At 43.2% G+C, this 27,278-nt stretch overlaps 1 protein-coding gene and 1 pseudogene across 1 annotated transcript; both read left to right on the top strand.

Moving 5' to 3' along the window:
* Positions 1 to 1,872: 1,872 nt before the first annotated feature.
* Positions 1,873 to 19,480, top strand: C1H10orf88 (chromosome 1 C10orf88 homolog). Its single transcript, XM_006976968.4, has 6 exons — positions 1,873 to 2,094; positions 2,690 to 2,896; positions 3,759 to 3,831; positions 6,453 to 6,659; positions 9,582 to 10,036; positions 15,734 to 19,480. The coding sequence occupies exons 1-6, from the start codon at positions 1,931 to 1,933 to the stop codon at positions 15,966 to 15,968; spliced, it is 1,341 nt and encodes a 446-aa protein (XP_006977030.1). The 5' UTR covers positions 1,873 to 1,930; the 3' UTR covers positions 15,969 to 19,480.
* Positions 19,481 to 22,426: 2,946 nt separating this feature from the next.
* On the top strand, positions 22,427 to 25,913 carry LOC143271133 (uncharacterized; annotated as a pseudogene).
* Positions 25,914 to 27,278: the final 1,365 nt, after the last annotated feature.

The following is a 27,278-nucleotide window of genomic DNA, read 5'->3' as shown; positions in this document are numbered from 1 at the left end:
ACTACCTCCAGCAACTAACAAACATTCTTAATTATTTCAAGAGAGAAAACAAAAAGAAAATCCTTTGCAATTCCTTACATATTAAGGTCAGCTCTGAACCATAACCACACTGGCTTTGAGAAGAATCCCAAAAGTTCACCATTTTTGGCTGCTTTGTGCTTCTGTGATAAAGTTGCTACTTCTCACCAACTTATGAGTTCCACACCGTAGAACTGTTCTTAACTTTACAAGCACAAAACAGTTCCTTATACCAGCAAGCATGCAGCTGGGAGGAGAAGTAACTATGGGAACTGGTTAACTGGCACTGAAAGGGAATGATAGAATACTTCAAAGGGTGTAGTGTAGCAGAGGGATCAATTCCATTCTGTAACTGAGATTCAAGCTTGGTTATGTTTTATTTTATTTTTTAAAACGGTTGGGAAAACACAGTATTCTGGGGAGAGGAGACTGGGGGGAAGGTAGGATCAGAGTTCACCAGGCTTTGCAATGCTAAGGAATAAAGGCGATGCTGGTTCAGTCAGCAACATCAATCATTAGAAGGGACCTAGAGCAGAGGGCAGAGCAGTGATTGATAAGGCAACGATGAGACTAGGCTAATGACCTAGGTAAAGAAACTCCCACAATGGGTCAGATTGACAAGCAGAGATGAAGAAAGGTAAGAGCTTTTGAGGAAATGAAGAAATGGTGATTCATTGGCAGGAGTCTTTATGACAGGTGTCTTTCGTTTTCTGATTCATTAGCCTTATTTAAGGAAGTAAAACTCCACACGGTATTATTAATCTTGTGCACAAAACTGCAAGTTAGCATTTCTAGAGTGTACTTCCCTTTGGAATGTCTACAGATACTAACCTAATTCATGACCAGAGGAAGCGGGAAATACAGTGTGACAGGGCAAGACAATGCAGAGGTTGCTCCATCTTGTATTCCTGCTGAAGCCGCTTCCAGGTATAATTTGAATCGGATCTTGATGGGGAATCCCATGGAAAACTACCCAGCTCTATTCTAGGGACCAAGGGTCAGAGTGTCCTAGCTAACTTATCTTAGCCTTTGTTAAAAGTGCTTGTTTGTCCGGACCCTCCTCCAGCTAACCATTCACCTTAGCTGCCTGTTTGTGCGGAACCTCCTCAGCCAGCTAAAGGTTATCTCAGCTTCTGTTAAAACTGCTTACTCTTTGAAGTCCTGCAGCTGCTGAGGGAGGTTCCTCAACTTTTAAGATCTGTCTTTAAAAATCCGTGTTCTGGACACTCGGGGCCACGCCTAGGTCCCAGCTGGCTGGAATAAAGACTTTCAACCCTGTAACATACAGAAAAGGAATGAAATACTCACACAGTGGGCCTTTTAAAATTAAAGGTTACTATTTCTGGATTTTGTTTATGTTGAGTCTTTGATTTCTCCTTCAAACTTGATGAACACACTTCACATACACTCTGGTGACTGCTTATAGAAAATTACATTCGACTATCTTTTTCTTGCCAGAAGACAAACACATTTTTGGACAGGGGTACACCTGAGGCCCAGGAGCCTGATCTCAGTCCCACCATTGGTTCAGCTGTTTGTTTAATGCCTTTTGTCACCTAACAGTATTCTGCAGCGCTAAATACCGAGCTGACTGGGTCACTACAGCCAACGTCGAAAAAAACCTCTTCGTTTACGCATGCAGAGTGTCGCGCATGCGTACGGCACCTGCAACAGGAGCGAGAAAGTCACAAGCGACAGCCTCAATCGCATCCCGCTAAGATTTTGAACGTCTAGAAGGCAGAAGATATGCGCATGCGCATTTACGGTAGTTGGTTTCCCGGGATTTGAAGGAGGAAAAAAAAAAAAGAAAAGAACCGGAAGTTGTACTGAACCTTCACCTCCGCTCGGCACTGAAGGAAACGCAAGCTCCGCGAGAGAGGTTCCGGCGCTGCTTGGGCTTGGAGGAGACAGAATGGAGACCGCGATCGAAGATCCGGGGCTGGACCGCGGCCCGACGCTGACCTCGTCCTGGGATGCGGCGTGCGGGGCGCTGACCCAAAGCCTCCTCCTTACCCGGATTGGGCCAGGTGCCCAAGACTTGAACTTCGAGCCACTGCTGGCCCCGCCAGCTCCGGGGTGCGCCGGGCCGGGGCCGGGTGACAGCCACGCTGCTGAGGAGCGGGGAGGAGGACGGGAGCCGAGCGAGGCCGCGGGGCCGGCTGGGGTGGGCTGAGGGAGCGGTGCCGGGAGGTGGGCGAGGCTGCGGGCAAGGGCTGCGCGCTGGGCCGGAGAGGGCTGGAAACTCGGGTTCAGGATCCTAGAGTCAGCGGGAACACCTCCCCAGGCTCCTGTTTAGAACCCTCCTCGCCACCACCCCGAAACCAGCCAACTTTCTTTTCAGGGGAACTGGAGCGGGACAAGTCCAACCATAAAGAACCACGGCAACTTAGAAAAAAAAAAACATATCGTTGTTTTTTCTTTACACACTGAGAACGTTTTTAATTGACTGCGATTAATTAGAGATTTGAGTAGAATGACCACGGTCTAGGAAAGGTGGAAGAGGATGCTCGACGCCTCAAACCTCCCTTCTTTATGAATTCATTGTTGAGCATCTGTTGGTGTTGGGAAAGGTTCTTGGCTCTCAGGGCAAGTAGAAGTGAGTTTGAAGAGATGGGTTATGGTTCTACTCAGAAAAGTTCTCTGTGTGATGTTTTATCAATTTCCTTCTCAGCCCTCCTGATTTGGTGAGTCTGAAGAGCAGCTTGAGCCCCCGAGATGAAAATCCCTGCTTCCTTTACCTGAAGTGTGGACCTAATGGGGGTGAAGAAATCCTTTCTGTTGGCATTCTGAGTTCAGCAAGAAACATGGAAGTATACTTAGGAGAGGAGTATTGTGGAACCAGTCGGGGCAAGAATGTCTGCACTGTCCTGGATGACAGGTTTGTGACTTGTCCAGGTGAAAGCATTAGTCTGAGTCAGTGTCTTTATTCTTAGCTCTTTCAACATTTGTGGATAGTCTAACATTGACACCAGAGGTTAGGGGAGAGAAGTTAAAAACGTACCAGTAAGTATAGGTTAGACCACTAAGCCTTCAAAATTCAAAAGACAGGGCAGATGAGCGGGCTTATAAATTCAGAAATTTAGGGCTAATTAAGTGGAAGTGAACTGGTAGGTTGCTGGTAATTAGTGGAAGAGTTTTATTAGACTAAAGTCCTGGTAAGTATTCTTGTTTCTCAGCTAGGTGTGGTGGCACACACCTTTAAGGAGAATCTCTGTGAGTTCCAGGACAGCCAGGGCTGTTATGCAGAGGAAACCCTGTCTCAAAAACAAACAAACTAAAAAGGATTCTTTTCTCTCATTTAACTCAGTGGGGTCTATTTTACAACAATGAGACATTCTGAAACCCTGAATATACTTCCTTCTAGAAAGCTCCTTATAAATGATATATCAACCTAAGACTGCCACATCAGTCTTAAGATGGACAATTTGTGATTTTTTTCCTAGTCTCTTTACAAGATTCTGCCCAAATCTATCAATATAATCCATACTCTTTATATTGTGTGCATGTTAGAAATAGTAGTCGTATGTACAGAACTTTTAAATATGCCCTGTGCTACTTAGTTTAGTTTTCTCACTTAGCTGGTAAGTGGGAGATACAGCTCCTCCAAGCAGTGCAGCACAGCCAGGAACCTCTTACTCCCTGGGCCTGACCAGGAAAAGAGAATCCCAGGAAACATTTGTTCTTAAGTATATATTAATGCTTATAATCATTGGCTGTTAAAATGAATTTTTTCATTTTAGTGAACATGAAAAGATTCTGTTGTACAAAAAATACCTAAAATTGGAGTCTCCCACACAGGCTTGTAAAATAAAGGTAAGTCATCACTAAATTTTAAGATTTAAAGTTAATCAAATTGTTTTTGTTCTATGCATACTTATTTTCTCTTGGTTTGGTAGTACAATTAGTCTAACTTGGTCCCTAGGTTTAGTTCAGAAATGTTTAGTTAGCTTGTAAAGGGATATTATTTTCTAAAACAACAACAACAAACCTATCAATCCCTTTAGACATTGAAATTCTCTTTAAAGTGGAGTAATTTCTTAGTTATAGAAAATGTTTTGTTGATATAGTAGTACTGTATTTTGAAGTATTGTGAAGCTCAGCTGAGAACATCTTAAAAATCTTTCTTTAAAACTGTAGTACCAAAAAAGGCAGAAGTAAACCTGGCCCTGTGTGTAAAGAATGAAAGAAAAGTTCAAACGAGAACCAGACATTTTAAGGAATTTAGACTGCTGTCTTTAGCCAGAAAAATATTCTTGAGATAAACATTAATGATGTTGTCAGAGTTTAGGACTAGGTACTGAGTTGGAAAACTCAAGGCAAGTCAGAAATACTAATTTAGCTCTGTTGCCTACGAGTGCTTTGGGTAATGTCAGTTTTCTTAACCATCTGGACCTACTTTAAAAGGAAAATTAATGGGTTCTAGCTTTATTCTTAGGTCGTTTTTATCTCTGAAATTATGTGCTTATTATCACAGAGGACAGTAAGACTTAGTTTTAAGATAAGAAAAAAAAATAAATGATTTTCATTGAAGAGCCCAGTTTCCAGAACTGGTTATTCCAATGTCAGTTTAAGTGGAAATATCTAACAGCTTGTAAAGGCATGTGAATTAAGTGATTTAATTTATCTAGTGAATATTTAGTACCTATTGATAACAGACATTGCACTAGGCACTTAGGAATATCAATTGAAAATGGAAGTGCCAGCCTCCATGTTGCTTATATATTAGTGGGACAAGACAGATTATAATCAGATTTACTGTATGTATATACTGTAGTCTCTGGTCACCAGTGGTATAGACCTTTATTCCCAGCACTTGGGAGGCAGAGATAGAGGCAGGTGGATCTCTATGAGTTCAAGGCCAGCCTGATCTACATAGCAAGTTCTAGGACAGGTATGGCTATATAGAGAGACCATGCCTCAAAGAACAAATAGACAAAATATACTGTAGTCAATGATGAAAAAGGCTCTTGGGATTACACAACATGAAGAAGACAGTAGACCCCAGTATGGTGACACACACCTATAATCCCAGCACTCAGCAACATCCCAAGTTTGAGCCCAGCTAGATCTATGTACTGAGTTCCAGACCATCCAGTGCTTCCCTGAGATTCTGTCTGAAGAAACTGAAAAATAAAAATACATAGATGAAAGAAGGGAGGTAATAACGAGGAAGAATATAAATTTAATGAACATTTCCTTAGCTGTTGAGGACTGTCATGTATTTGGTACCACACTCAGAGTTTGTAGAGCCTGGGTTTTTACTGATCTGTGTCTTTGTGACAGGAGTCTATGTGTCTCTCAAAGTGAATAATTTTTGTTACTGCTCCATGGACGTGAGTGTTGGTCTGAAGAGAGCTTTCAATTAGGGAATCCCTCTGGCCTATGTGAAAGCCTGTGTAAATGTTCCTGTTCAGAATTCTGAGCAGTACTCAGTGATACATAGTGGCTCTTTTGGCGCACGAACCTCTGCAGTCATCTCACGGTCCTCTGGTTTACTCTTAGCATGTGCCCAGGACTGCGCGGGTGACAAAGTAGCAGAACTCAGAATCTAAACTCGGGTGTGTCCGATTTAACCCTTCCCTTTACATCACATATGAACCGTCTTTGGGTTCAGAACCATGCACAGCCCAAACTGTCAGTGATGGGAGGACGGCCTGGTGGCGAGCACTGACCTGGCACACATGAGACCCTGGTTACTATTCTCTCAGTACCCCAAAGTGAATGGGAAGGCACCATAAACAAGATGGAAAGTCTAGTGATAAAAGCCAGGAGAGCCGGGTTCGAAGCTTGACTTACACCGCTGAGTATCCCTGCGGGGGGGGGGGGGGGGGGGGGGGGGCTTAGAAGGTCACCCCGAACTCCACTTTTTATGTAAGTCACCAGATAGCATGTATAAAGTAGTTCTCGCATGACATCCCTTCATTTCTGAACTACACAAGACTGAATTATGGTTCGGATTTAGATAAATGCTGTATGGGCATCTGGAGACTTTTATTTTATATCAAATATTAAAGCCAGCTGGGGAATGCTAGGATCAAGGGCTCTTAGGTTTCTTCTTCTCCTCGGTGATACCAAGGACTCAGACCTGGGGCCTTGAGCATGCTAGTCAAGTGCTCTACCACTGAGCGATACCCCCAGCCAGCTGTGGCTTATTTTTAATTCCTTAAATCAAGTAAACAAACCTTTCATATTCTTTATTGGTGTCCTATGGCTTGGGAAGGATTTCTTTGTTTAAGTATTTATGTTTGCCTCATGATACGTTGGAATTTATTTTCTAACTTTGACTACTATAAAGAAAACTTGAAATGCACTTGAAGTTAATTTTTAGGCTCTTGAACGCCCTGTCTTGCTTTGGTAGTACTAAGAAGTCACCTTAAGTGATGATTGCTTTTAATACCACTGTCGTTTCCTGGAATGTTTTTGTTTCATGATAGCTGCTGTCCTTCGGTGAAAAGCAGTGTGTGCTCATCAGTAAAGTTGTGGTGCACGTGAGACCAAGGTCAGCCAGTCCTTCACCAAGTTCTTCTGCTCTAGGATCACGGATAGACCTCGACAGTATCCAAACCATAATGGAGTCCATGGGGTCAAAGTTATCTCCTGGAGCTCAGCAGCTGATGAACATGATTAGGTTTCAGCAGCAGGCAAGTAGAGAGATGTTTTATTGAATTTTAAAATGCTGGTGTGGGGAGCTGGCTCAGTGGGTAAAAGACTTGCTGTGCAGGCCTGAGGACCCGAGTTTGGATTCCCAGAGTCCATGTAAAAACAGGAAGCATTATTAAACAGGCCTGTAATTCCTGTGTTCCCACCAAAAGATGGGAGGTGAAGACCTGAGAATCCCCTGATGTTCACAGGCCGCTTAGTCTGGGGTATACCAAGAGGTTTAGACCTTGTCCCAAAGAGATGGAAGGTGAGAACTTGAGGTAATCCTGATTTCAGAGCTCCCCTGCTCCCAAACACACACACACACACACACACACACACACACACACACACACACACACACACACACTGCCCCTCCTCCAAAAAAAAAAACAACCAAACTATTTTTTAATGCCACCTTTAATATGATAATATAGTATATTGATTTTTTTCCTCTTAATTTCTACTGTTGTTTTAACTGTCATCTATTTTTAATTTTTATAAAAATCACATTTTGTAGACTTGCCCTTCTACAAATGTTCTGACTGCATAGTTTCAGTTTTCCCTGAATTCATTTTATGTGTTCATTCAGCAGTGAACACGACTCTGGCTTGCTCTCTTTTGACTGTATAAAGGTGATCAGATAGTGTGTAGCCAGTTTTAAACACTGTACCTGGGGAATGATGAGATTAAGAAAGATGTGCTGAAGTAAGTGGCATTTCATCTGGAATCAGAGAGGAAGGTAGGGCTAATCAGGTCCATCTAGAGGTTGGTTATTTTAGAGAAATGTTAGTAATGGATAAGATCTTCAGTGCTAGAAGGAGTAGGACCTAGCTAAGAAGTGAAAGGAAGTAAATAGACAGGAGAGATTTAAAGATTTGTGCTGGACATAGAGATCCAGCACAGAGATCACTTAAGTTTGTAAATGTTTTTGGCCTATTTTAAAAGAGATTTTATTCCACTCTTATGTGGAAGGTAAATCAAAAGAAAGTAAGACTACATCAGAGAGGCCAGCTGTATGTGATTTCCCTCACCCAGGTGAGCGGTGATGGGGTGCAGGCTAAGTGTTGTACCATGATACTGCGTTGTGAGATTAATAAACCATGAAGCATGGCGTCATTGGGACTAGACAGTTAACTTAATACCACTATTGAAGGAGAAAATAAAGTCAGATGAGAAATTGAGGCTTTGAGGATGGCATTAACCAGAAATATAAATGGAACCAAAGGGATGAGGACACTTGGTAAAAGGTGTCTAATTTTGGGAATATCAAATTTAGTTGGGAACAAAGGATTGCCTGGAAGGATATTTTGGCATTTGCAGACAGGATCAGGAGAGAGGAGGTGGCTGGCTACAAAGGAGGCTTGGGAAATGTACCCACAGTAGAAACCCTGTGAACAAAGAGTCTGAAACTGGAAAGCAAGACTCTTGGAGAGTAGCTACATCTAGCAAAATATGGGGAGAGGAAGGAGGACAAAACTGTTGACTAGCTGGGCAGCGTTGGAGCATGCCTTTAATGTTGCTGCTGTCCTTTAATCCCAGCACTTGGGAGGCGGATCTCTGTGAGTTCCAGGCCAGCCCCGTCTACAGAGTGAGATCCAGGACAGGTACCAAAACTACACAGACAAACCCTGTCTTGAAAAACAAAAAACAAACAAACAAAAAAAGCTGTTGTCTAGTCATAATGGGAGATGATAATCCCTGTTTTCTTGTTTGTTTTTTTTTAAAAAAGTCCATGATTGGCGTCTAGGTTTTGAAGTTGAAATCAAGTCACTTGTCTTGACAGTGTTTGTTAGACTGGAGGTCATTTACTTTTCTTTACTAGAAAAAATTGAAAGGCATAATAGGGAAGTGGTCAGCCTTCCTTTTAAGATAAGCCAGGGTCTTCTTATGAGTTTAGTTGTGGCCCCAGAATATAACTCTCATTATCCTAGAAATTTTTAAAGCAAACAGCCACGGAGTAGGTTATTTCAGTCATCAAAAATGTCACAGATATACCCATAGAACATCTTCTTCTATAGTGCAACTGTCCACCATGTACTTCCATGAAAACTCATCGTAAGAGATAGGACCAGGTAAAATGAATAGTTTTATATATATTGAAAATTGGGCATATATTGAAAAATATATTGAAGCCGGGCGGTGGTGGCGCACGCCTTTAATCCCAGCACTCGGGAGGCAGAGCCAGGCGGATCGCTGTGAGTTCGAGGCCAGCCTGGGCTACCAAGTGAGCTCCAGGAAAGGCGCAAAACTACGCAGAGAAACCCTGTCTCGAAAAACCAAAAAAAAAAAAAAAAAAGAAAAATATATTGAAAATTGGGCATTTTGGGTTGAATTTTGAGAAGGTAATTGATTGGGGGTTATAGAGATTGTTCAGCAGTCAAGCATACTTGCTGCTCTTACAAATGCCCTGAGTCCTGTTTCCAGCATCAATATCAGGTGGCTCACAACTGCTTATAACTCCTGTTCCAGAAGCCAACACCTTCTTCTTGCCCCTGTGGGCACCTCCACATACCTGGTACATATATGTACATAAAAATAAAAAATCTAAAAGAAAATGATCAACTCTTGTGACTAATCTTATATGTTACTGTCATAAGGAAGCCTTTAGTAGTGAAAACATTATAGCCTGTTAGTGTATTTTACTATCATAGTAGTGTATATTTTAATATGTTCCTTAGGAGAAGCAACTGAAATGATTAAAGGAAGTTTATGTCCCAACCCTGCCACTTACTGTCTGGTTTCCGTGGGCAGTAACCTATCACTTTGGTTTCCTCTCCTTAGCATTGAACATTAACAGCTTTCTTCATGGGGATACAGGGATGCATTTGAGGGTCAACCAAAGAATGCACAGTGCCCGACCTCTAGCAGCACTCCAAAGCTCAGCCTTCACTCTTGACTCTTCCCTTGTTTTCCTTGCTCAGAAATGTCTTCCCATTGGAGATGAGCTTCAGTCGATGTTGGGCACCACAGGATACAAGCATCTGATCGCGCTGCAGTCTTCGCCTTCTTCAGGAGTCTTAGATAAGGCGTCCTCTACACCGTTTCCTTTTAGAACTGGATTGACACCTTCCGCCATCTCTGAAAATTTAAAGGCTCTTATTGATAAAAGCACACAGCCGCCTGGAGAAGGAAATACCACAAACCACGATGAGTGTCACCTTGTACCACAAAACCATTCCCTTCTCGAAAGTGATCTTAAAAACGCAATGTCTTCTTTCTTACCGAAGAAGGCGAGTGGCAACTCAAACGCGCCCAACTCTGAGCTGCTGCCTTTCCTGCAGAATTTATGTAGTCAGGTGAACCATCTCCGTGTGGGACATAATGCCAGGTGGCAAGAGAACGTCTCCAAGCCCCGAGAGAGCACTGTCGGTGTTCCGTAAGTATTTTATCTGAAAGCAATTAGAGTTGAGACTTGGTAGGTGGGAGAGGAAGATGAAGGGAAACAGATTTGCCTCAGGTGCACTACCCGATGAGCAGTTACAGTTCGTCATTGACACACTTACTAGGAATGGGATAGAGTGGACTGCATTAAAGGGAATGTCTAGAATTGGTGTTGTACAGTTTCAGGGTTGCAATACAAAGCTATGGGCATGAATTTGGAAGAACTGTGAGAATTTACAGTTTTTGACTTGGTGTGTTATGCATGCCATTGTAACAGATTACTTTTGTAGCTTGTTTATAGTAAAACTATACTGGGATAGGAATTATTTATAATGTAGGAGCTCTTCTCTGGTCTCAGTCTGTTATCTGTGCAGCATCTGTTTGATTAGGATATTGCCAAGTAGCACATTCCTAGTCCTTTTCACAGATATATTTTGTCAAAATAGTGTTCTAGTCTGAAATATAGGACTGTGGTCATAGTTCAGATTACCATTTTCCTCTACTGTTGAATCTTCTTAGTTTAAAGTGTACAGCTAAAAATGCTGCTTGGATTAATTTGGAAGAAAACATCACCAACCACCAACATGATTATATCAGCACTTATACTAAGTTCTACTGACGGTAGCAGAATACAGTTTTGTTCATGTCTGGAAGATTCACAGAAATAGATTATCTTTCAGGTCATAAAGAAGGAAATAGATTGTTGAAGCTCAAGTTTTTTTCTGGTCCTGCTCAGGTCTCGCAGTCCCGAGGTCCTGCAGCTGCCACTCAGACCCAAGTAAACACACAGAGGCTTATTTTAATTAAAACTGCTTGGCCGTTAGCTCAGGCCTATCACTGACTAGCTCTTACATTTAAACTAACCCATAATTCTTATTTATGTTTAGCCACATGGCTTGGTACCTTTTCTCAGTTCTGCCTTCACATCTTGCTTCCTCTGTGTCTGGCTGGCGACTCCTGACTCAGCCTTCCTGTTCCCAGAGTTCCCCTCTCTCTTATCCCACCTATGCTATACTTCCTGCCTGGCTACTGGCCAATCAACGTTTTATTTATCAATCAATCAGAGCAGCATACATTCACAGCATATAGAGTGACATTCCCATCAGATTGCATTTCAAGTCATAAAGAAGGAAAGAGATTGTATTTCAAGTCAAAGAAGCCTCACCAAACTTAAAAGCACTGAAATCATAGAGATATTCTCTGACCGTAAAGAAAGGTAAGAAATCATTTGACAGTAATAGAAAGACAATAGGATCATATCCAAACACTTGATGATTAAACAACACAGTTTATCTGACTGAAGAAGTCTAGGGTTGGAGAAACGGCTCCGTTGGTAAAGTGCTTGCTCTGCAAGCCGAGGACCTGGTTTTTAAACCTTAGGACCTAGTTTAAAAAAAAACAACAACCTAGTGGTGTACACCTGTAATCCTGTAATCCTGGTGCTGGGGAGACACAGACAGGAGGACCCCTGGGAATTGCTGGCCAGCTAGTCTTACTAAATCACTGAGCTCTAGGTCCTGTGAGAGACTCTGTCTCAACAAATAGTGACAGAGGTAAACACCAGCTATCAGCCTCCTGCTCTGTAAGCTCGTGTATACATACACGTAGGCAGCCACATGAACATGTACACATGCATACAACATACATGTCACACACCAAAGAAGTCTCAACAGAAATATATTTAAAAGTACATAAAGCTGAGTGAACATGCAGAGGTGAAAGTGTGTGGGCCGTAGCTGAAGCAGTGATGACGGGTCTGTAGCATCACGTGCTGCCCTCGTGAAGATGGCTGTGAGGACGGTGGCACAAAACTACCACCCAAGAAATGAAATAAGGGCTGGGGAGATGGCTCAGCAGTTAAGAACATTTGTTGGTTTAATTCCCAGAATCCACATGGCTTACAACCACCTATAACTCTAGCCCCAAGAGCTCCAATGCCCTCTCCTGACCTCTGTGGGCACTAGGCACGCACATGGCACATATGTGTACATACAAGCAAAATATACATAAAATAATAAAAATTTTAGAAATTTAAGCAATAAAATAGATGCTCTGAGTAGTTCTAAGCCATTAAAGACTGAATTCAAAGTCCAGTGGTAACATGAACCTACAACACTGGCATTCAGAAAGCCAAAGGAGGTTTATAAAAACAAGAAAATAATGAAAAAAAAAAAAAAAAGATGATTCTTTCATATATCAGGACATGGGAGAGCCGTAGCGTCAGGCCTGGCATTAGCAGGGAAGGGGACATGCCGGTGGACGGGACAGAGCACAGAGGTGGCCTGCCAGCATTGCAGTTCAGCTGAAGAGCAGTCTTAAAGGGGCTGCTAAGCCAATGTGAGATCCACAGGCAGAAATAAACCAAGACCTGAATCTCACACCTTCTCTGAAAATGAACACAAACGGGTCATACAGCAAAAAGCAATATGGAAGAAACTGCTGGGAACTTAGGAAAAAAGTGCTAAGATACACCGTCAAAAGCATGATCAACAAACAAATGATGTGTCGACCCCAGCAAAATGTCAAACTTATGCCCGTGGAAACCCTCTTAAGATGATTTAAATATAAACTGGAAGAAGATATTTATAAGTCACAAATTCAAGAAATGACTTGTTCCTAACATGCAAAGAAACCACACAATTCAGCATTTAAAACAATACTGAGTAAAACAGATGAAAGACAAGGAATCTTGCGCTAAGGAGACTACACAGGAAACAGACAAGGGTGGCCAGCATGGCCTCATTGTCACCAGGGGAGTGCATATTAAAGCCACAAGATAAAGCTGGGCAGTGGTGACTTATGCCTTTAATCCCAGCACTTGGCGGGCAGAGCCAGGCGGATCTCTGTGAGTTTGAGGCCAGCCTGGTCTACAGAGCAAGTTCCAGGACAGGCACCAAAACTACACAGAGAAACCCTGTCTCAAAAAACCAAACTAAACTAAACTAAAATAAAAATAAATAAAAAGCCACAAGATAACTGTGTGTTTCTTGGAATGACTAAAACTTAAAAATGCTCACAAGCACTTAGAGAACTAAATCTCTTACACCTTACTGCTGGGTTCATAAAATGATATAGTCACCCAAAAATATTTTGACAATTTAACTACTAGATGCACATTATCATATAACCTGGCAGACATATTCCTAGGCTTTTATCCTAGAGAAATGAAATTTTATGGCCATATATAAATCAGTACACAATTGTTCACAGATGCTTTATTTGCTTTGTTTTGTTTTGTTTTGCTGTCATCCTGGAACTTGCTCTGTAGACCAAGCTGGCCTTGAACTCACAGAGATCAGCTTTCCTCTGCCTCCTGAGTGCTGGGATTAAAGGTGTGCACCACTGCTGCACAAGTGAAGCTTTATTTGTAGTAATTGTAAAATGGAAACACCAAAATATTTTGTAATAGACAATTAAGACAATTTAAGAACTGGTGTATCCACACTGTGGAGTGGTAATCAGCAGTTATAAAAACAACAACCTGAATGGCTTTCAGGTGAGTTATGGAGAGAAACAGCAGAGACTCAGGCAGGCACATAGCAGACATCCTTGGAGTTAGGAAAGGGAGTGTGACAAAGGGAGATGACAGGATGGGTATCTCTGTAGTTAAAAGTTCCGCATCTTGACTGGTGGTGTTGGGACGAATATCATGACATGATAAAATTGCACAGAGCTCTATGTACATGTTGTATAAATATTAGTATGGTGGTTTTGATGTTATTTCACAGTTAGGAAGTAATCAAACTGCCATATATTAACATAAGTATGAAAAATAAGTTCTTTTAAAACTTCAGTGAAAATGATGTTTTAATGTGTGAAAATCTGTATTGGCTTTTGGCTGCAATCTTCTATGTGTTGCCTTATAACATGTAACTAGTAAGAACACTGAAAGCAAAGTGAGTCAGTGTCTGAAATACACATATTTATACAGTAAATACATTCCTTAGGACATTCTAGGGAAAGAAGAACTCACTGCTACCAATTCTGTGAGTTATTAGAGCAGGGACATAACACCTTATGTACATTTGGAAAATGCCACTGTGTGTTCACATGAGCATGAGGATGAAAGAGTCGGATACCATCATTCTGTAAGTACAAAAATAATTTGGACCTCATTGAGTCCCTGGAGGAGAGAACACAAGGTTTGTAGGCCCCACTGTAAGGTTCCTTGTTCTGGTGTTCACTGAATCCAAACAACCTTTTCCTGAAGGCTCCTTAGTTTTTTGAGACAGATTCTTATGTAGCCCAGTATCTTAGTCACTTTTGTTGCCATGATAAAACACCATGACCAAGTCAACTTATAAAAGAAAACGTTTGATTTGGAGCTCATGGTTACAGGAGTTAGAGGCCATGACCATCACGGTGGGGAGCATGGTAGCAGGCAAGTGGTTATATCAGTGAAGCAGTAGCTGAGCGCCTACATCTGATCCAAGCACTAGGCAGAGGGCAAGCTAACTGGGAATGGTGTGGACTTTTCATACCTCAAAGCCCACATCCCCAGGGACACACCTCCTCCAAGAAGACCACACCTTCCAATCCTTCCCAAACAGTTCCACCAACTGGGGACCAAACATTTCAAATATATGGGGCTGTGGGAGTCTTTCTCATTCAAACCACCACACCCAGGCAAGCCTCCAATTGACTGCAGTTGACCATGAACTTTTGATCCTCTTAGCTCCATTTCCCAAGTGCTGAAATTACAGCTGTGTGTCACACCTTGTGTTTGTGTGTGCTTGCACATGAAGCATGTTCAGCATGTGGAAGCCTGAGGACAACCTCAGGTGGTGTTCTCAGAAGCCATCCACATTGTCTTTTGAGATAGGGTCTCTTTCTGCAAACTAGGCTGGCTGGCTAGTGAGCCGCTGAGATCCTTTTGTCTTTTGTGTTTATATACCCAATGCTGGGATTTTAAGTTCATACACCATGCTTGCCATGTGTATGTGAATTTATGTAGTATGTGTTCATGTATGAGGGTGTACATGCAAGTGTGTGCAAATATGGGTGGAGGGGAGAGGTCAGTATGGGGTGTCTTCCTCAGTCATGCCCTATCTTGGTTTTTGAGACAGGGTTTCTTGCTGTGTCCAGAGCTCCCTGATTTGGCAAGGTTAGCTGGCCAGTTGGACATCATCTCCCTGCCTCCTCAGCAGGCCACAGCAGCAGGTTTCTTAGGGAGTATGCTGGGGATGGGAACTCAGGTCTTCATACTTGAATGGCAATTTCTTTCCAAACTAAGCCATCTCTGCAGTCCCAGCATTCAGTATTGTAATTTTACTTTTTAATTAGTATTCTGAGAATCTAGCTTGGGTCTTCATGCTTACAAGGCAGTTCTTTTAGTGACTGGGCTGTCTCCCTTACCACTGCACCTGGTCATCTGCAGCACTAGGGATTAAACCCAAGGCTTCTTGCATGCTGGAAAAACACTCAAGCAACAGAGCCCAGCCTCAGCTTATCCTTTGATTGCCTTTGCTCTCTGTTCTCGGTCGTCTGACTAGGCAGAGCAGTTAATAGGAGAGTGTTGTGCATTCAGGACTGTGGCCACTGTTGTAGGTTTAGAGCTGACAGTGTGCCATGGGGAGAGCGGTTGGAGAGACCAGTGCAAGTGGTGCATCTTGTCTGCTCTTTGGCTGGCTCACTTTCTTGTTTTTGTCGTCATAAAAGAGAAAATTGATATGCTTAAAATTTTTATTTTTAGGATGGAAGAACAGCCTATTTGCTCCTACTTGGAAAAGATTCTTTCTAAAAACATGGAACTGATGGAAAAGAAGCTTATGGACCACATTGATGAGAGGATCTACCAGCTCCAGGAGCACATAGATGCTAAAATGGCTTTGTTAGTGGACTTGCTGCGAAATCCCAACTCCCCACCCCCAGGGATGCCTCTAAGACACTATGACTCCAGGGAAAGACTTTCCAATGGAGAGAGATAAGCTATCGACATGTACAATTATTGCAGATATTTATTACATATTTATTACAAAGCCCAAATCCAAAAAGGTTATGGAAATCAAGTCTTGAATGTCCTTTGAAGGATCGTTGTCTTACATGGTGACCTCAGTGCTCATTTTCATGGCATTTGCTACTGTGTATCCAGGTCTGTGCACAACAGCTGCCCTGATGCAGTCCTAAGTTATTTTGCTTGCCATAGTTCATTCTTACAGAAATGTGTACGTGTATTGCTCAAGTGTTTGGGATGTGTAAGAACTTCTAATGCAGTTCATTAGTCTGTATTGTATATTACATATGTTTGAAGTGAATTTTTTATTTATACGGATACCTACCTATAAAATATAGTCTCAGGAGTATGAAAAGTAATGCTATGATTTTTTTCTAATTATTTTTGGAAAGTTGGGTACCTGAACTCTTTCATTCAGATTCCCAGTTTACACTTCCTGTTGTGTCTCAGAGATGGATATGTGCAGAGCTCGGGCTGTCTGGGATAGTTTACAGAGCGGGGGGGTAGCGCTGTTGTTCGTTACAGCGCCGCTGTAGATCGCTCATTTTCAATCCCACTATTTCAGGGGTGGTGCTGCAGGGAAAATGGAAGGAAATTCTTTTCTGGAACTGACAGTTTCTTCTCCCAGAGGCCTTTTCTAGCATGTATGATGTGTGACATTCTGAGACTCTAAAACGAGGATTAAGATAGATGAATCTAGGGGTTTGTAATCTTCAGCAGACTGAATTTTCAGAACTAACTTACATCCTTTTCGGTAATACGGCTGTACCTAAATGCATCTGCTCTTAAGATCACCTGGAAGTGAATAGAACTCTTTTTAGCTAATTTGCTTATATTGTTTCTTTCTCTCTTCCTTCCTTCCTTCTTTTTCTTTTCTTTCTTCCTTTCTTTCCTTCTTTCTTTCTTTCTCTTTCTTTCCTTTCTTCCTTTCTTTCCTTCTTTCTTTTCTCTCCTTTTTTTTTTGTAAGAACAGGGATATTTCGTACTAATCCATCATTTTGGCAAACTGTTCTTTAAAATGCCTGTTGGTTTTGATCACGGCAGAGGTGACATAGCACGTAGGTCACACCACACTTTTGCTGGTCTTTGGGCTATCGTTGGCGGGATAGTCATACCATGTGCAGATGTAAGATGCACTTCCTGATCCGTGAGGAGCAATCCACTCGCTTACGGCTCCAGTCCTTGGTTTTGCAGCTTTCGGTAGTTATGGTTCTTACAGAATACCATCCATGACTTAGTAGTGCCCTCAGCCCATAAATCATTAGCTGGGGCTGTCCAGGTCAGCAAGAGGGGATGAGACCCCTAACTGAGGGCTTTGAAACCTTCTCCATCTCAGTCTGACACACCTTTCCAGCCTCCTCTCCACTGCCAAACCCTGCATTTTCACCTCTGGTCCTTGTGACAGAGGCACTAATCAGGGAGCGGGAAGGGGCCATGGGAAGCAGTTACAGAAAAGCAGGAAGTGTGAAAGATGGAAACACATCTCATAAACCATGCGATGTCTGTCATAGCAGCGTAACACGGACCCTGAAGAATTACAGCGTCTCCAGGAAATCCTGTGCTGGGGATGAGAAGGGCCTAAGGCCACTAGAACAGAACCTGTCAGAAAAGATGGCTCACAGTTCCGATGAGTTATTTCACAGCTGGGTCTACACATGCCTGTGTATACTTGTTTCCTGGCCTTTGTTTCTTCTTCTCTGTAGATTGTAACACTGCTATAGGAAAGGTAGTGAGAAAGGAACATCTCCCCGTCCCCACGCTCCCCCGGTTCTGGTGAAAAGTGTAAACAAAACCATTTCCCTTTTCTGTCTCTTGACTTTTTTAGTGGCTGGTAGCAGAACCTCCAGATGCAGATAACAGCTTGATATGGGATCCATAAACATCAAATTGGGCTTTGGGTTGGGAAAAAAACAAACAAACAAACCCTTTAATTGTGGACATCATGCTTGGTCTTGTGCTGTGCACCCTGATGTGACAAAGAAAATATTCCTAGTCAAAATAGTTTAAAATATGACCACCAAGAAGAGCCTGTGCGCCAGGGCTCGGGAAGGCCTCCCTCCCTGCTGTGTGTACTTTTGCTCTGTAATAAAACTGTCCTCTCTTTCCTCTTCTCATCTCTGACTTCTTTATCTGGCGGTGATAAGAAACTGCTAACACCTAGTAGAACTAGCAGGCCTTCTCTGAGACCTTCCTGGACTTGGCCCCCAGCAGCTCTTAACTGCCCATGGTCTCCCCGTCTACCTCTGATGACCTTGGGAGACATTTAAAGGTCTTCACACCAAGGATGCGTCCCTTGTCCCGGCTGCCCTCTGCTCATATTAAGGACCCTTGCTCATCTCTGTGTCTTGCTTGCGTCTCTTTGAAGCCTGAATCTCATTTAGTGTGGTGTTTACCGGCCATGACTTTCCCTCCTGAACTGATTCTCCAGCCTGTGCACCCAAATCTTCTCTTGCAGAGGCCAGTATTGTAGAACAGGAGGTGCTCAAGGAAATTCTCTGTGAGATGAACTAGAGTTTCTACATTGCACTGTGTGTGTGTGTGTCTGTCTGTCTGTCTGTCTTTGGGTGTGTGCAGATGTGCACGTGGAGGTCTGAGTTTATGGGTGTTTCTCAGATCTTGTCCCTGCTAGACTAGGCCTAAGATGCAGAACTCACCTCCTGGTCCCACCATGTCTGGAGCTACCTCACTGCTCTGTATGATTGGGGATGAGATAGGCTACACAGAGAAGATTATGCAGAGAAAAGGGAGCCTTCACTCTAAAGTGTGGTTCTAGCCTCCTTACTACCTGAAAATAAAGAATCCCAGGACAGTTACTACTAATATTTGCTCTAAAGGTTGCCTACATACAGGCAATATTTCTTTGATATAGAAATATTTCCAAAAAAAATGAAAGTTAAAAAGCTGGGCATGATGGTGCACACCTTTAATCCCAGCATTCAGAGGCTGATCTCTGAGTTGGAGGCCAGCCTGGTCTACATAGCAAGTTCTAGGCTAGCCAAACCTACCTACAAAGTGAGACCTTTTATAAAAACAACAACAAAAAACAAACAAACAAACAAAAACCAAAAGAATGTTAAGGCAGTAGTAACCAGGTTTAAGGCCTGAGTGTACATGGCCTTGAATATGTATGTCCTTAATGTTCTCCTGAGTATTTTCTGGGAACCCCCACTAACAAAACAGTTAACTGTTGTTCACAGTGAAGATACCCCAAATTCATGCACCCCGGTGGTCTGATGTGTTACAGTTGTAGTTTTGTCCAGCATACCTCAGGAGTCTTCCTGTGACTGCATTTACATTTAACAACCCTTTCAAGATATAACTTTGGAAATCAACAAAACCTTAATCTATGACTATTATAAAGAAATGAAGGATGCTTCTCCCTTAATCCCACACCCACATTTTTGGATGTGATTTACTTTTCCCTGAGCACTTCTCTATTAACCTCTGTTCTTAAACTTTTTTAATAAACCACAACTATGCTTACCAGCTTGTCCTGAAATTCTTTGCTGCACCATACCAAAGATTTGGCTTTCTCTGAGTGGACGTCCCTAAGTGGGAGGTGGGGTGAGGGGGTTACTCCTTCTCAAGCTGCAGATGCCAGAATTGTCTCCAGCACCGGCACTACTGACATGGAAGTTGTTCTGTGAGGGTTTAGATTATATACTGTTTTATGTAGCAAAGGCTGGCCTTGAACTTTCTGATCCTCTTGCCTCTGCTGCTTCCTGAATGCTGGGATTTCAGACCTATACCATAATGCCTGGCCAGGCTTTATTCTTTTGTTGACAAGGACAGTAACTGTGACTTGTCTCTAGAGTGAGTGATAACAGAACGGCTGGAACCTCTTAAGTATCCTGAGCAATGATCTCCAGTTACAAAACAAAATCATAGCAAATCTAGTTTTAAGATGGGCAGAGGGGATGAAAGCAGAGCTTTTCATCAGAGGGCCAATGAAAGCAGAAATGAGTGAAAACTGGACTGGACATCTCAAAGCTAGTTCATATGGAGCTAAAACAGAACTCACTTGTTCTTGTAGCTCACATAAATGGTGCCTATGTGGACTTGGCACTGTGCATGTCCTGTGTTCTGAAAAACTGGCCGGTTTTTAAGTTCAGGCTAATGTGGCACATAATCTGTGTCACCGTGATGGCTGTTCTTGGTTGTTAACTTCAACTGAAACTAGCTAAAACCCAAGCAGCTGAGCATACCAGTATGGGGTGTGTGTGTGTTACTTCATTAATCCTTTGAAGAGGGAAGAGCCACTTTTAAGATGGATCTTTTGGGGTGGAAAAATACACCTTTAATCATGATCTTTTGAGGTGGGAAGACATATCTTAAATCTGGGCTACATCTTCTGGTGGCAGCCTATTATAAAGGACATGGGAGAAAGAAGCTTGCTCTCTGCCTGCTTGCTCTCGCCCTCATCATTCCTTCATTGGCATTAGAGCCTACTTCTTCAAGATTCTGGTGCATACTGAAGACCATCTGAGACATCCAGCCTCTTTTTTTTTTTTTTTTTTTTCGGTTTTTTGAGACAGGGTTTCTCTGTGTAGCTTTGCGCCTTTCCTGGAACTCACTTGGTAGCCCAGGCTGGCCTCGAACTCACAGAGATCCACCTGCCTCTGCCTCCCGAGCGCTGGGATTAAAGGCATGCGCCACCACCGCCTGGCGACATCCAGCCTCTTGGACTGAGCAGCTGCTGGATTCTTGGACCTTCTGTTAGTACACAGCCATTGTTGGATTAACTGGACCACAGCCTATAAGCCACTCTAGTGTGTGTGTGTGTGTGTGTGTGTGTGTGTGTGTGTGTGTGTGTGTGTGTGTGTGTGCGTGCGCGCATGGATTTCATTCATTCTATAAGTTCTATTCCTCTAGAGAACCCTGGCTAGTACAGATTTTGGTTTCAGACTCTTCTGATACTTCTAGAGCAACAGAAGTATAAGGATGAATTTTTAAAGTATCTGAAGTAAGCCTTTCAATTTGCCAACACCTACAATTCCTGAAGCTTCTTCAGTTACTGACACCTCTCCTAGGAACTTGGAGCGTACTGAAAGCCCATGGTGGGAACAATTTTACAGAAGTAAGGTGATAAATGCACTTGATTAACCTGAGTCACCAACTGTGATTTGGTAACTCTGTATATAAAGCTTCTGACAGTTTGTGGGGAAAATAAGGGCAATGATGCTGCTGGCTGGTTGCTCCTAGTATCTCTGGGTAAATTGACAAAGAATGAGCTCCATGATAAATTAACTAACTTCTAGCATCTCAGAATGTGGTGGAGGACAACGGTGAACTCAGTGACACAAATGGCCCGTTCCAGATGTACAGAAACATTACAAAGGTTTCTAAGTGTGCCCTGGAAGAGCATCTTCTCTGCGGCAGCCACAGAGCTCAAGTTGCAGAGAATCAAACCAACGCATTCAGTATAAGGTTGGCTGAATTACAGGGAAAATTCAAGTCCCAGTCTCTTTTGGCAGTTCAAGGACATTAATTGGTAAAGAATGGGATCCTGTAACGGGATGGAGATCTATGGGAGAACTCTATTAAGACTGAGAATTTTGAGGCCTCAGATTCTCAAGGGTTTATCTCGCCTGAGAAAGAAGTCTCTCTATCCTCAGCAGAAGATGTGTTCACACTCCAACCCCCTGAAATGTTGCCTTTTTCTGCCTTTGACTGAGGAAATCAATCTGTCATGGTCTGCTAAACCAGCAGTGACTTTCTCTGAAGGAGATGCCAGGCAAGAGAATTCCGATGTCCCTCAAGGCCCACCAGTAGTTATCTCTAGACCTATAACCAGACTTAAGGCAAAGCAGGCTCCTAGAGGGGAGGTAGAAGGTGTAGTCCATAAGGAAATTGTGCTACACTACTAAAGAGCTTTGCTCTTTAATGAGTTTGCTAATTCATTCAAGCAGAAATCTGGGGGAAAATGGATTTTGAGGGTGTGGGATGATAGAGGAAAGAACATAAAACTGTATCAGGCTGAATTTATTGATATAGACACACTGAATGGAGATATTAGGTTTAATATGGAAGCTTGCACAGCTTTTTAAAAAGTGTCGGGCTGGAGAGATGGCTCAGAGGTTAAGAGCACTGACTGCTCTTCCAGAGGTCCTGAGTTCAATTCCCAGCAACCACATGGTGGCTCACAACCATCTGTAATGAGATCTGGCACCCTCCTCTGTATACATAATAAATAAATCTTTAAAAAAAAAAAGTGTCAAAAGTTTGTGTAAATGGTTGGCTAAAGCATTTGTCAAAAGATGAGGTACTGAAAAGGAGTTGGAGATGCCTAATATACCTTAGCGTAGTGTTGATGAAAGGATTTTAAGGTTCAGGGAAATATCAAAGCTAGAGTGGGTGTGCTGTGTAGAACTTAACCCTCTACTATGGGAGGCCCAGAAAACATTGTCCTTCAGTAATCCTCTAAGATGCAAAATGGTGAGGGGGACATTAGCACCTTTGAAGAGCTCTGTCATTGTCATTGGCCTTCTGCCAGACTTTAGGGTTGGAGATGCTGCTGCTCAGCTGGATGAATTGAATGCAGTAGGATTAACTGGGCTCTGAAGTAGTGGGGGTCATATGGCAGTACTGACTTGCCAAAGACAAGGCAATCGTAGTTATTGTAATGGGCAGCGCAGATAAAGCAGTGTCTATAATGGCCTGACCCATAATGGGCTCACAGCCACATCGAATTTGATGGTGGCATGACTTAGAAGGACCTTTGGTACTGGCTAATCTATCATGGTGTTCCCAGGCATGAAATAGATAAGAAGCCTACTGAATTGTTTGATCTGTATAAGTGGAAAAATTCTTAAGCAAATAAAGGCTCCACTGGGTCATGGCCTGTGGAATCTGGGCCTGTGAACCAATTTCCAGATTTGAGCCAGTTTGCAGACCCAGAACCCCTTGAATGAAGGGATGGCCAGGTTTCCCTGAGGAATGATCTTGATCAAATACCTACGAGTTTTCTTGTTAGTCTTTCTCTAGTCCTCCTCCCTCGCAGAGGGGCCTGTGGGCTTTTATAAGGGTTACTCTATTGGGGGAAAGGAAACAATTAGACTCTCTGGGGTCTATTGGATGCTCGTTCAGAATTGACACTGATTCTGGGAGACCCCTAGAAACACTGTGGCCCTCCTGTTAAAGTGGGGGCTCATGGGGGTCAGTTGGTCAGTGGAGTTTTGACTGATGTCCAACTTACAGTAGGTCCAGGGGGTCCCCGAATTCATCCTGTGTTTATTTCCCGAGTCTCAGAATGTATGATTGGGATAGGCATACTTAGAAGTTGGCGGAACTTTTATATTGTTTTCATGACCTGTGACAGTATCACCTCCCTGGAGGAATTGCAGGAATTAGTGTTACCATCAGAGACTTGAAAGGACTTGTGTTTCCACCCCATCTCCCTTTAACTCATCTGGCCACTGCAGAAGACAGGTGGTGGATCCTGGAGAACTGACAGTTGATTATTGAAAATTCAGTCAAGTTGTGACTCCAATCAAGCTACTCTGCCAGATGTGGTATCCTTACTTGAGCAGATTAATGCATCTCCTGGTACATAGCATGTAGCTAGTGATCGACCAAATGCCTTTTTCTTGCTACCTCTCCATAAGGATCGTCAGACAATTTTTCGGTTGGCAAGACCAGCAATACCTTTACAGTTTAACTAGTTTGAAGGGATCTTAATAATCTGTTTCTTCCACAAAATACCACATTGGTGCACTATATTGACAACAGTATGCTGATTTGGACCAAGGGAGCAGGACGTAGCAACTACTTTGGACTTGGTGGTAACACATGTACATCAGAGGATGGGAAATAAATCCAGCCCAAATTCAAGGGCCTGCCACCTCAGTGAAATTCTTAGGAGTCCAGTAGCATGGGGCCTCTAAGGTGAAGGATACGTTGTGGCCCCTCCCACCACCAAGCAAGCAGCACACTGTTTACTGGGCCTGTTTGGATTCTGGAGACAGCACTTTCTTCATTGAGCTGTGCTACTCCAGCCCATATACCAAGTGACTCAGAAGGCTGCTAGCTTTGTGTGCGGCCTGGAACAGGAGAAGGCTCCTCAACAGCTCCAGGCTGTTGGGCAGGCTGCCCTACCACTTGGTCCAGATGATCCAGAAGAGCCGATGGTACCTGAGCTGTCAGTGGCAAATAGGGATGCTGTTGGGAGCCTTTGCCAGGTCCTTTATTAGGTGAGACATAGAGGAAAACTTTGGGATTTTGGAGCAAGGTTCTACCATCATCCACAGACAGCTGTTCTCCCTTTGAAAGAGAGCTTTGGCCCTGCTGTTGGGCCTCAGTGGAAACTGAACATTTGACAATGGGTCACCAAGTTACTATGCAACCCTAGCTGTCCTTCATGAGGTGGCTGTTATCTGACCCATCAAGCCATAAAGCAGGATGTACACAGCAGAAATCCATATCAAATGGAAGTGATAGATACGTGATCAGGCCCTAGCAGGTCTTGAAGGCACAAACAAGTTTCATTAAGAAGTTACCCAAGTCCCTGTGGTTTCTAATCCCATTAAATTGCCGTATGCTGCCTAGCATGCACCTAATCCTCAGTTAATTGAGGAAGTGAAGACTAGGACTTGGTTTGCTAATGACTCTGAATGTTATGCAGGCACCATCCAGAAGTGGGCAGCTGTAGCATTTCAACTCCTTTTGGGGAAAGGTACCAGCAAAGAAAAATCTTCACAGTAGGCAGAACTTTGGGCAGTGTACCTGGCCATACATTTTTTTTTTGAAAGAGAAATGGCCAGATGTGTGATTGTTCACTGATTCATGGCTGTAGTCACTGGATTGGCTGGATGGTCAGGGACTTGGAAATAGCCTGATTGGAAAATGGGTGAGAAAGACATGTGGGGAAGAGTGATAGATCTCTCCAAATAGACAAAGGATGCAAAGATACTTGTGTCTCATGTAAATGTTCATCAGAAGGTGACTTCAGCTGAGGAAGAGTTCAATAATCAAATAGGATGGCCCATTCTGTAGATAGTCAGCCTCTTTCCCAGCCATCCCTGTCATTGACCAGTGGGTACGTGAACAAAGTGACCATGGCAGCGGCGATGGAAGGTGTGCATGGGGTTCGACAACATGGACTTCTACTCACCAAGGCTGACCTGGCTACCGCTGCTGCTGTGTGCCAGATCTGCCACGAGCAGAGACCCACACTGACCCAACCTGGCATCATTCCCTGGGGTGATCAGCCAGGTATCTGGTGGCAGGTTGACTACATTGGATAACTTCCTCCATGGAAAGGACAATGTTTTGTCCTTGCTGGAGTAGATACTTATTCTGGTTATGGATTTTCCTTTTCTCCATGTACTGCTTCTGCCTAAACCACCATCCATGGACTTGCAGAATGCCTTACCCACCATCATGGTATTTCACACAGTATTGCTTCTGATCAAGGAACTTCCTTCACAGCCAGATAAGTGTGACAGTGGGCCCACAATCATGGAATTCACTGGTCTTACCATATCCCCCACTGTCCTGAAGCAGCTGGCCCGATAGAAAGATGGAATGGCCTTTCGAAGACCAGACAGCTACAGCACCAATGGCAGCAGCCTGGAGGGCTGGGTAGGGTTCTCCAGAAGGGAGAATCAGCATCGAGTATGTGGAATGGGTTCTCCTCTAGCTAGAAGTCATGGGTCCAGGAATCAAAGGGTGGATAGAGGAATGGTTCCACGTACTGTCACCCCTAGTGACCCACTAGGAACATTTTTTGCTTTCTGCTCCCATGACCTTAAGTTCTTCTGGCCTAAAAGTTTTGGTTCCAGAAGGGGGAGCATTTCTGCCAGGAAATACAACAAACATTCCACTGAACTGGAAACTCAGACCTCCCCACCCCCTCACCCCTCCACCCCCACCCCACCCTCCAACCCCTGGCCACTATGGGCTTCTGATGCTAATAGGCTGAGAAAGGCATAGCAGTATCGGGAAGAGTGATTGATCCAGATTACCATGAGGAAATTGGATTGCTTCTCTACAATGGAGGTAAGAAAAATTCTGCCTGAAGTGTAGGGGATCCTTTGGGGCATCTCTTGGTGCTACCATGTCCTGTGATTAAAGTCAATGTGAAACTCCATCCTAATCTAGCCAGGATGAAAAGGGTACAGACCCATCAGAAATGAAGGTATGGAATATAATTGACATGAGTGTTTCTGTAATATTTTGTTAAGAATGTGTTTATATAAGTATTTGTGTTTTCTTTTCTCAATTTCTTTATCATGTAATGTAATATCAGTTAAGAGAATATCAGTGGTTATAATATTTAAGTTTGAGATACTAAAAAAATGTCCTTCAAGGGATATTGCCACTTATTCTATAATGCATTTGCAGTTGTATGAGGGATAATTATATCACATATGTAATTATGACCTGGTTAAATATTGAATGTGTTTGTAATTGTACATGGGATAGTTATATCAGCTTGAGTGTAATTATAACCTGGTTATTGTTTTCATTTGGGAATTAAGGATGACATAAGGAGATATGATTGTGTGTTAAGTTGAGTAGGGGTGGAATTGTGGTGACTATTCTTGGTAGTCAATTTGACTACATCTGGAATTAACTAAAACCCAAGCAGCTGAATACACCTCTGAGGGATTTTTTCTTAAATCCTTTGAAGTGGGAAGGCCTACTTTTAATCTGGGCCAAATCACCTGGTGGCAGCCTGTATAGGGACATGGAGGAAGAAAGCTTTGCTCTTTGCCTGATAGAAAGCAGCTGTCCTGATAGAAAGATGGAATGGCCTTTCGAAGACACAGCTACAGTGCCATTTAGGTGTTAGCAACCTAGAGGGCTGGGGTAGGGTTCTCCCCAAAACCCCCTACCCCCCGTAGCTGGCAAGCCCATTCCTTCACTAGAATTAGAGCCTGCTTTTTCAGGATTCTGGTGTAAACTGAGACAACCAGCTTCATGGACTGAACAACTACTGGATTCTCTTGGTAGACTTCCATATAAATTCTATTCCTCTAGAGAACCCTGACTGATATAGTCTCTCTGTTCTTGTTTAGTCTGGTCCCTTAGAGGCTGTGCAGCCCAGAACACTGGGCCTCCCCGTAATTCTTCACAGCCTGTGATGGTTAGTACTGGTCATCAACTTGACAGGGTCTAGAGTCACCTAGGAAACAAACATCTGGGTCTATCTGTGAGAGAGTTACTAGCCCGGGTTGAGGTGGCTGGGGTCCCAGACTGATAAAAAGGAGGAAGCAGGCTGAGCACAGCTTTCACCTCCGTCTGCTTCCTGACTGCTGACCTGTGTGGCCTGCTTCTGTGTGAC

Source organism: Peromyscus maniculatus, chromosome 1, assembly GCF_049852395.1.
Source record: "Peromyscus maniculatus bairdii isolate BWxNUB_F1_BW_parent chromosome 1, HU_Pman_BW_mat_3.1, whole genome shotgun sequence".
NCBI classification, from domain to species: Eukaryota; Metazoa; Chordata; class Mammalia; order Rodentia; family Cricetidae; genus Peromyscus; species Peromyscus maniculatus.
The sequence above is the reverse complement of the archived record's forward strand: the minus strand, read 5'-3'. Positions and strand labels throughout refer to the sequence as shown.

Bases quoted from the DNA above. Each gene is read 5' to 3' on its own strand.
- C1H10orf88 (XM_006976968.4), top strand. From the start codon at position 1,931: ATGGAGACCGCGATCGAAGATCCGGGGCTGGACCGCGGCCCGACGCTG. The intron at 2,897-3,758 runs GTTTGTGACTTG...TTTTCATTTTAG, and splicing joins TGCACTGTCCTGGATGACAG to TGAACATGAAAAGATTCTGT. The intron at 6,660-9,581 runs GCAAGTAGAGAG...TTCCTTGCTCAG, and splicing joins TGATTAGGTTTCAGCAGCAG to AAATGTCTTCCCATTGGAGA.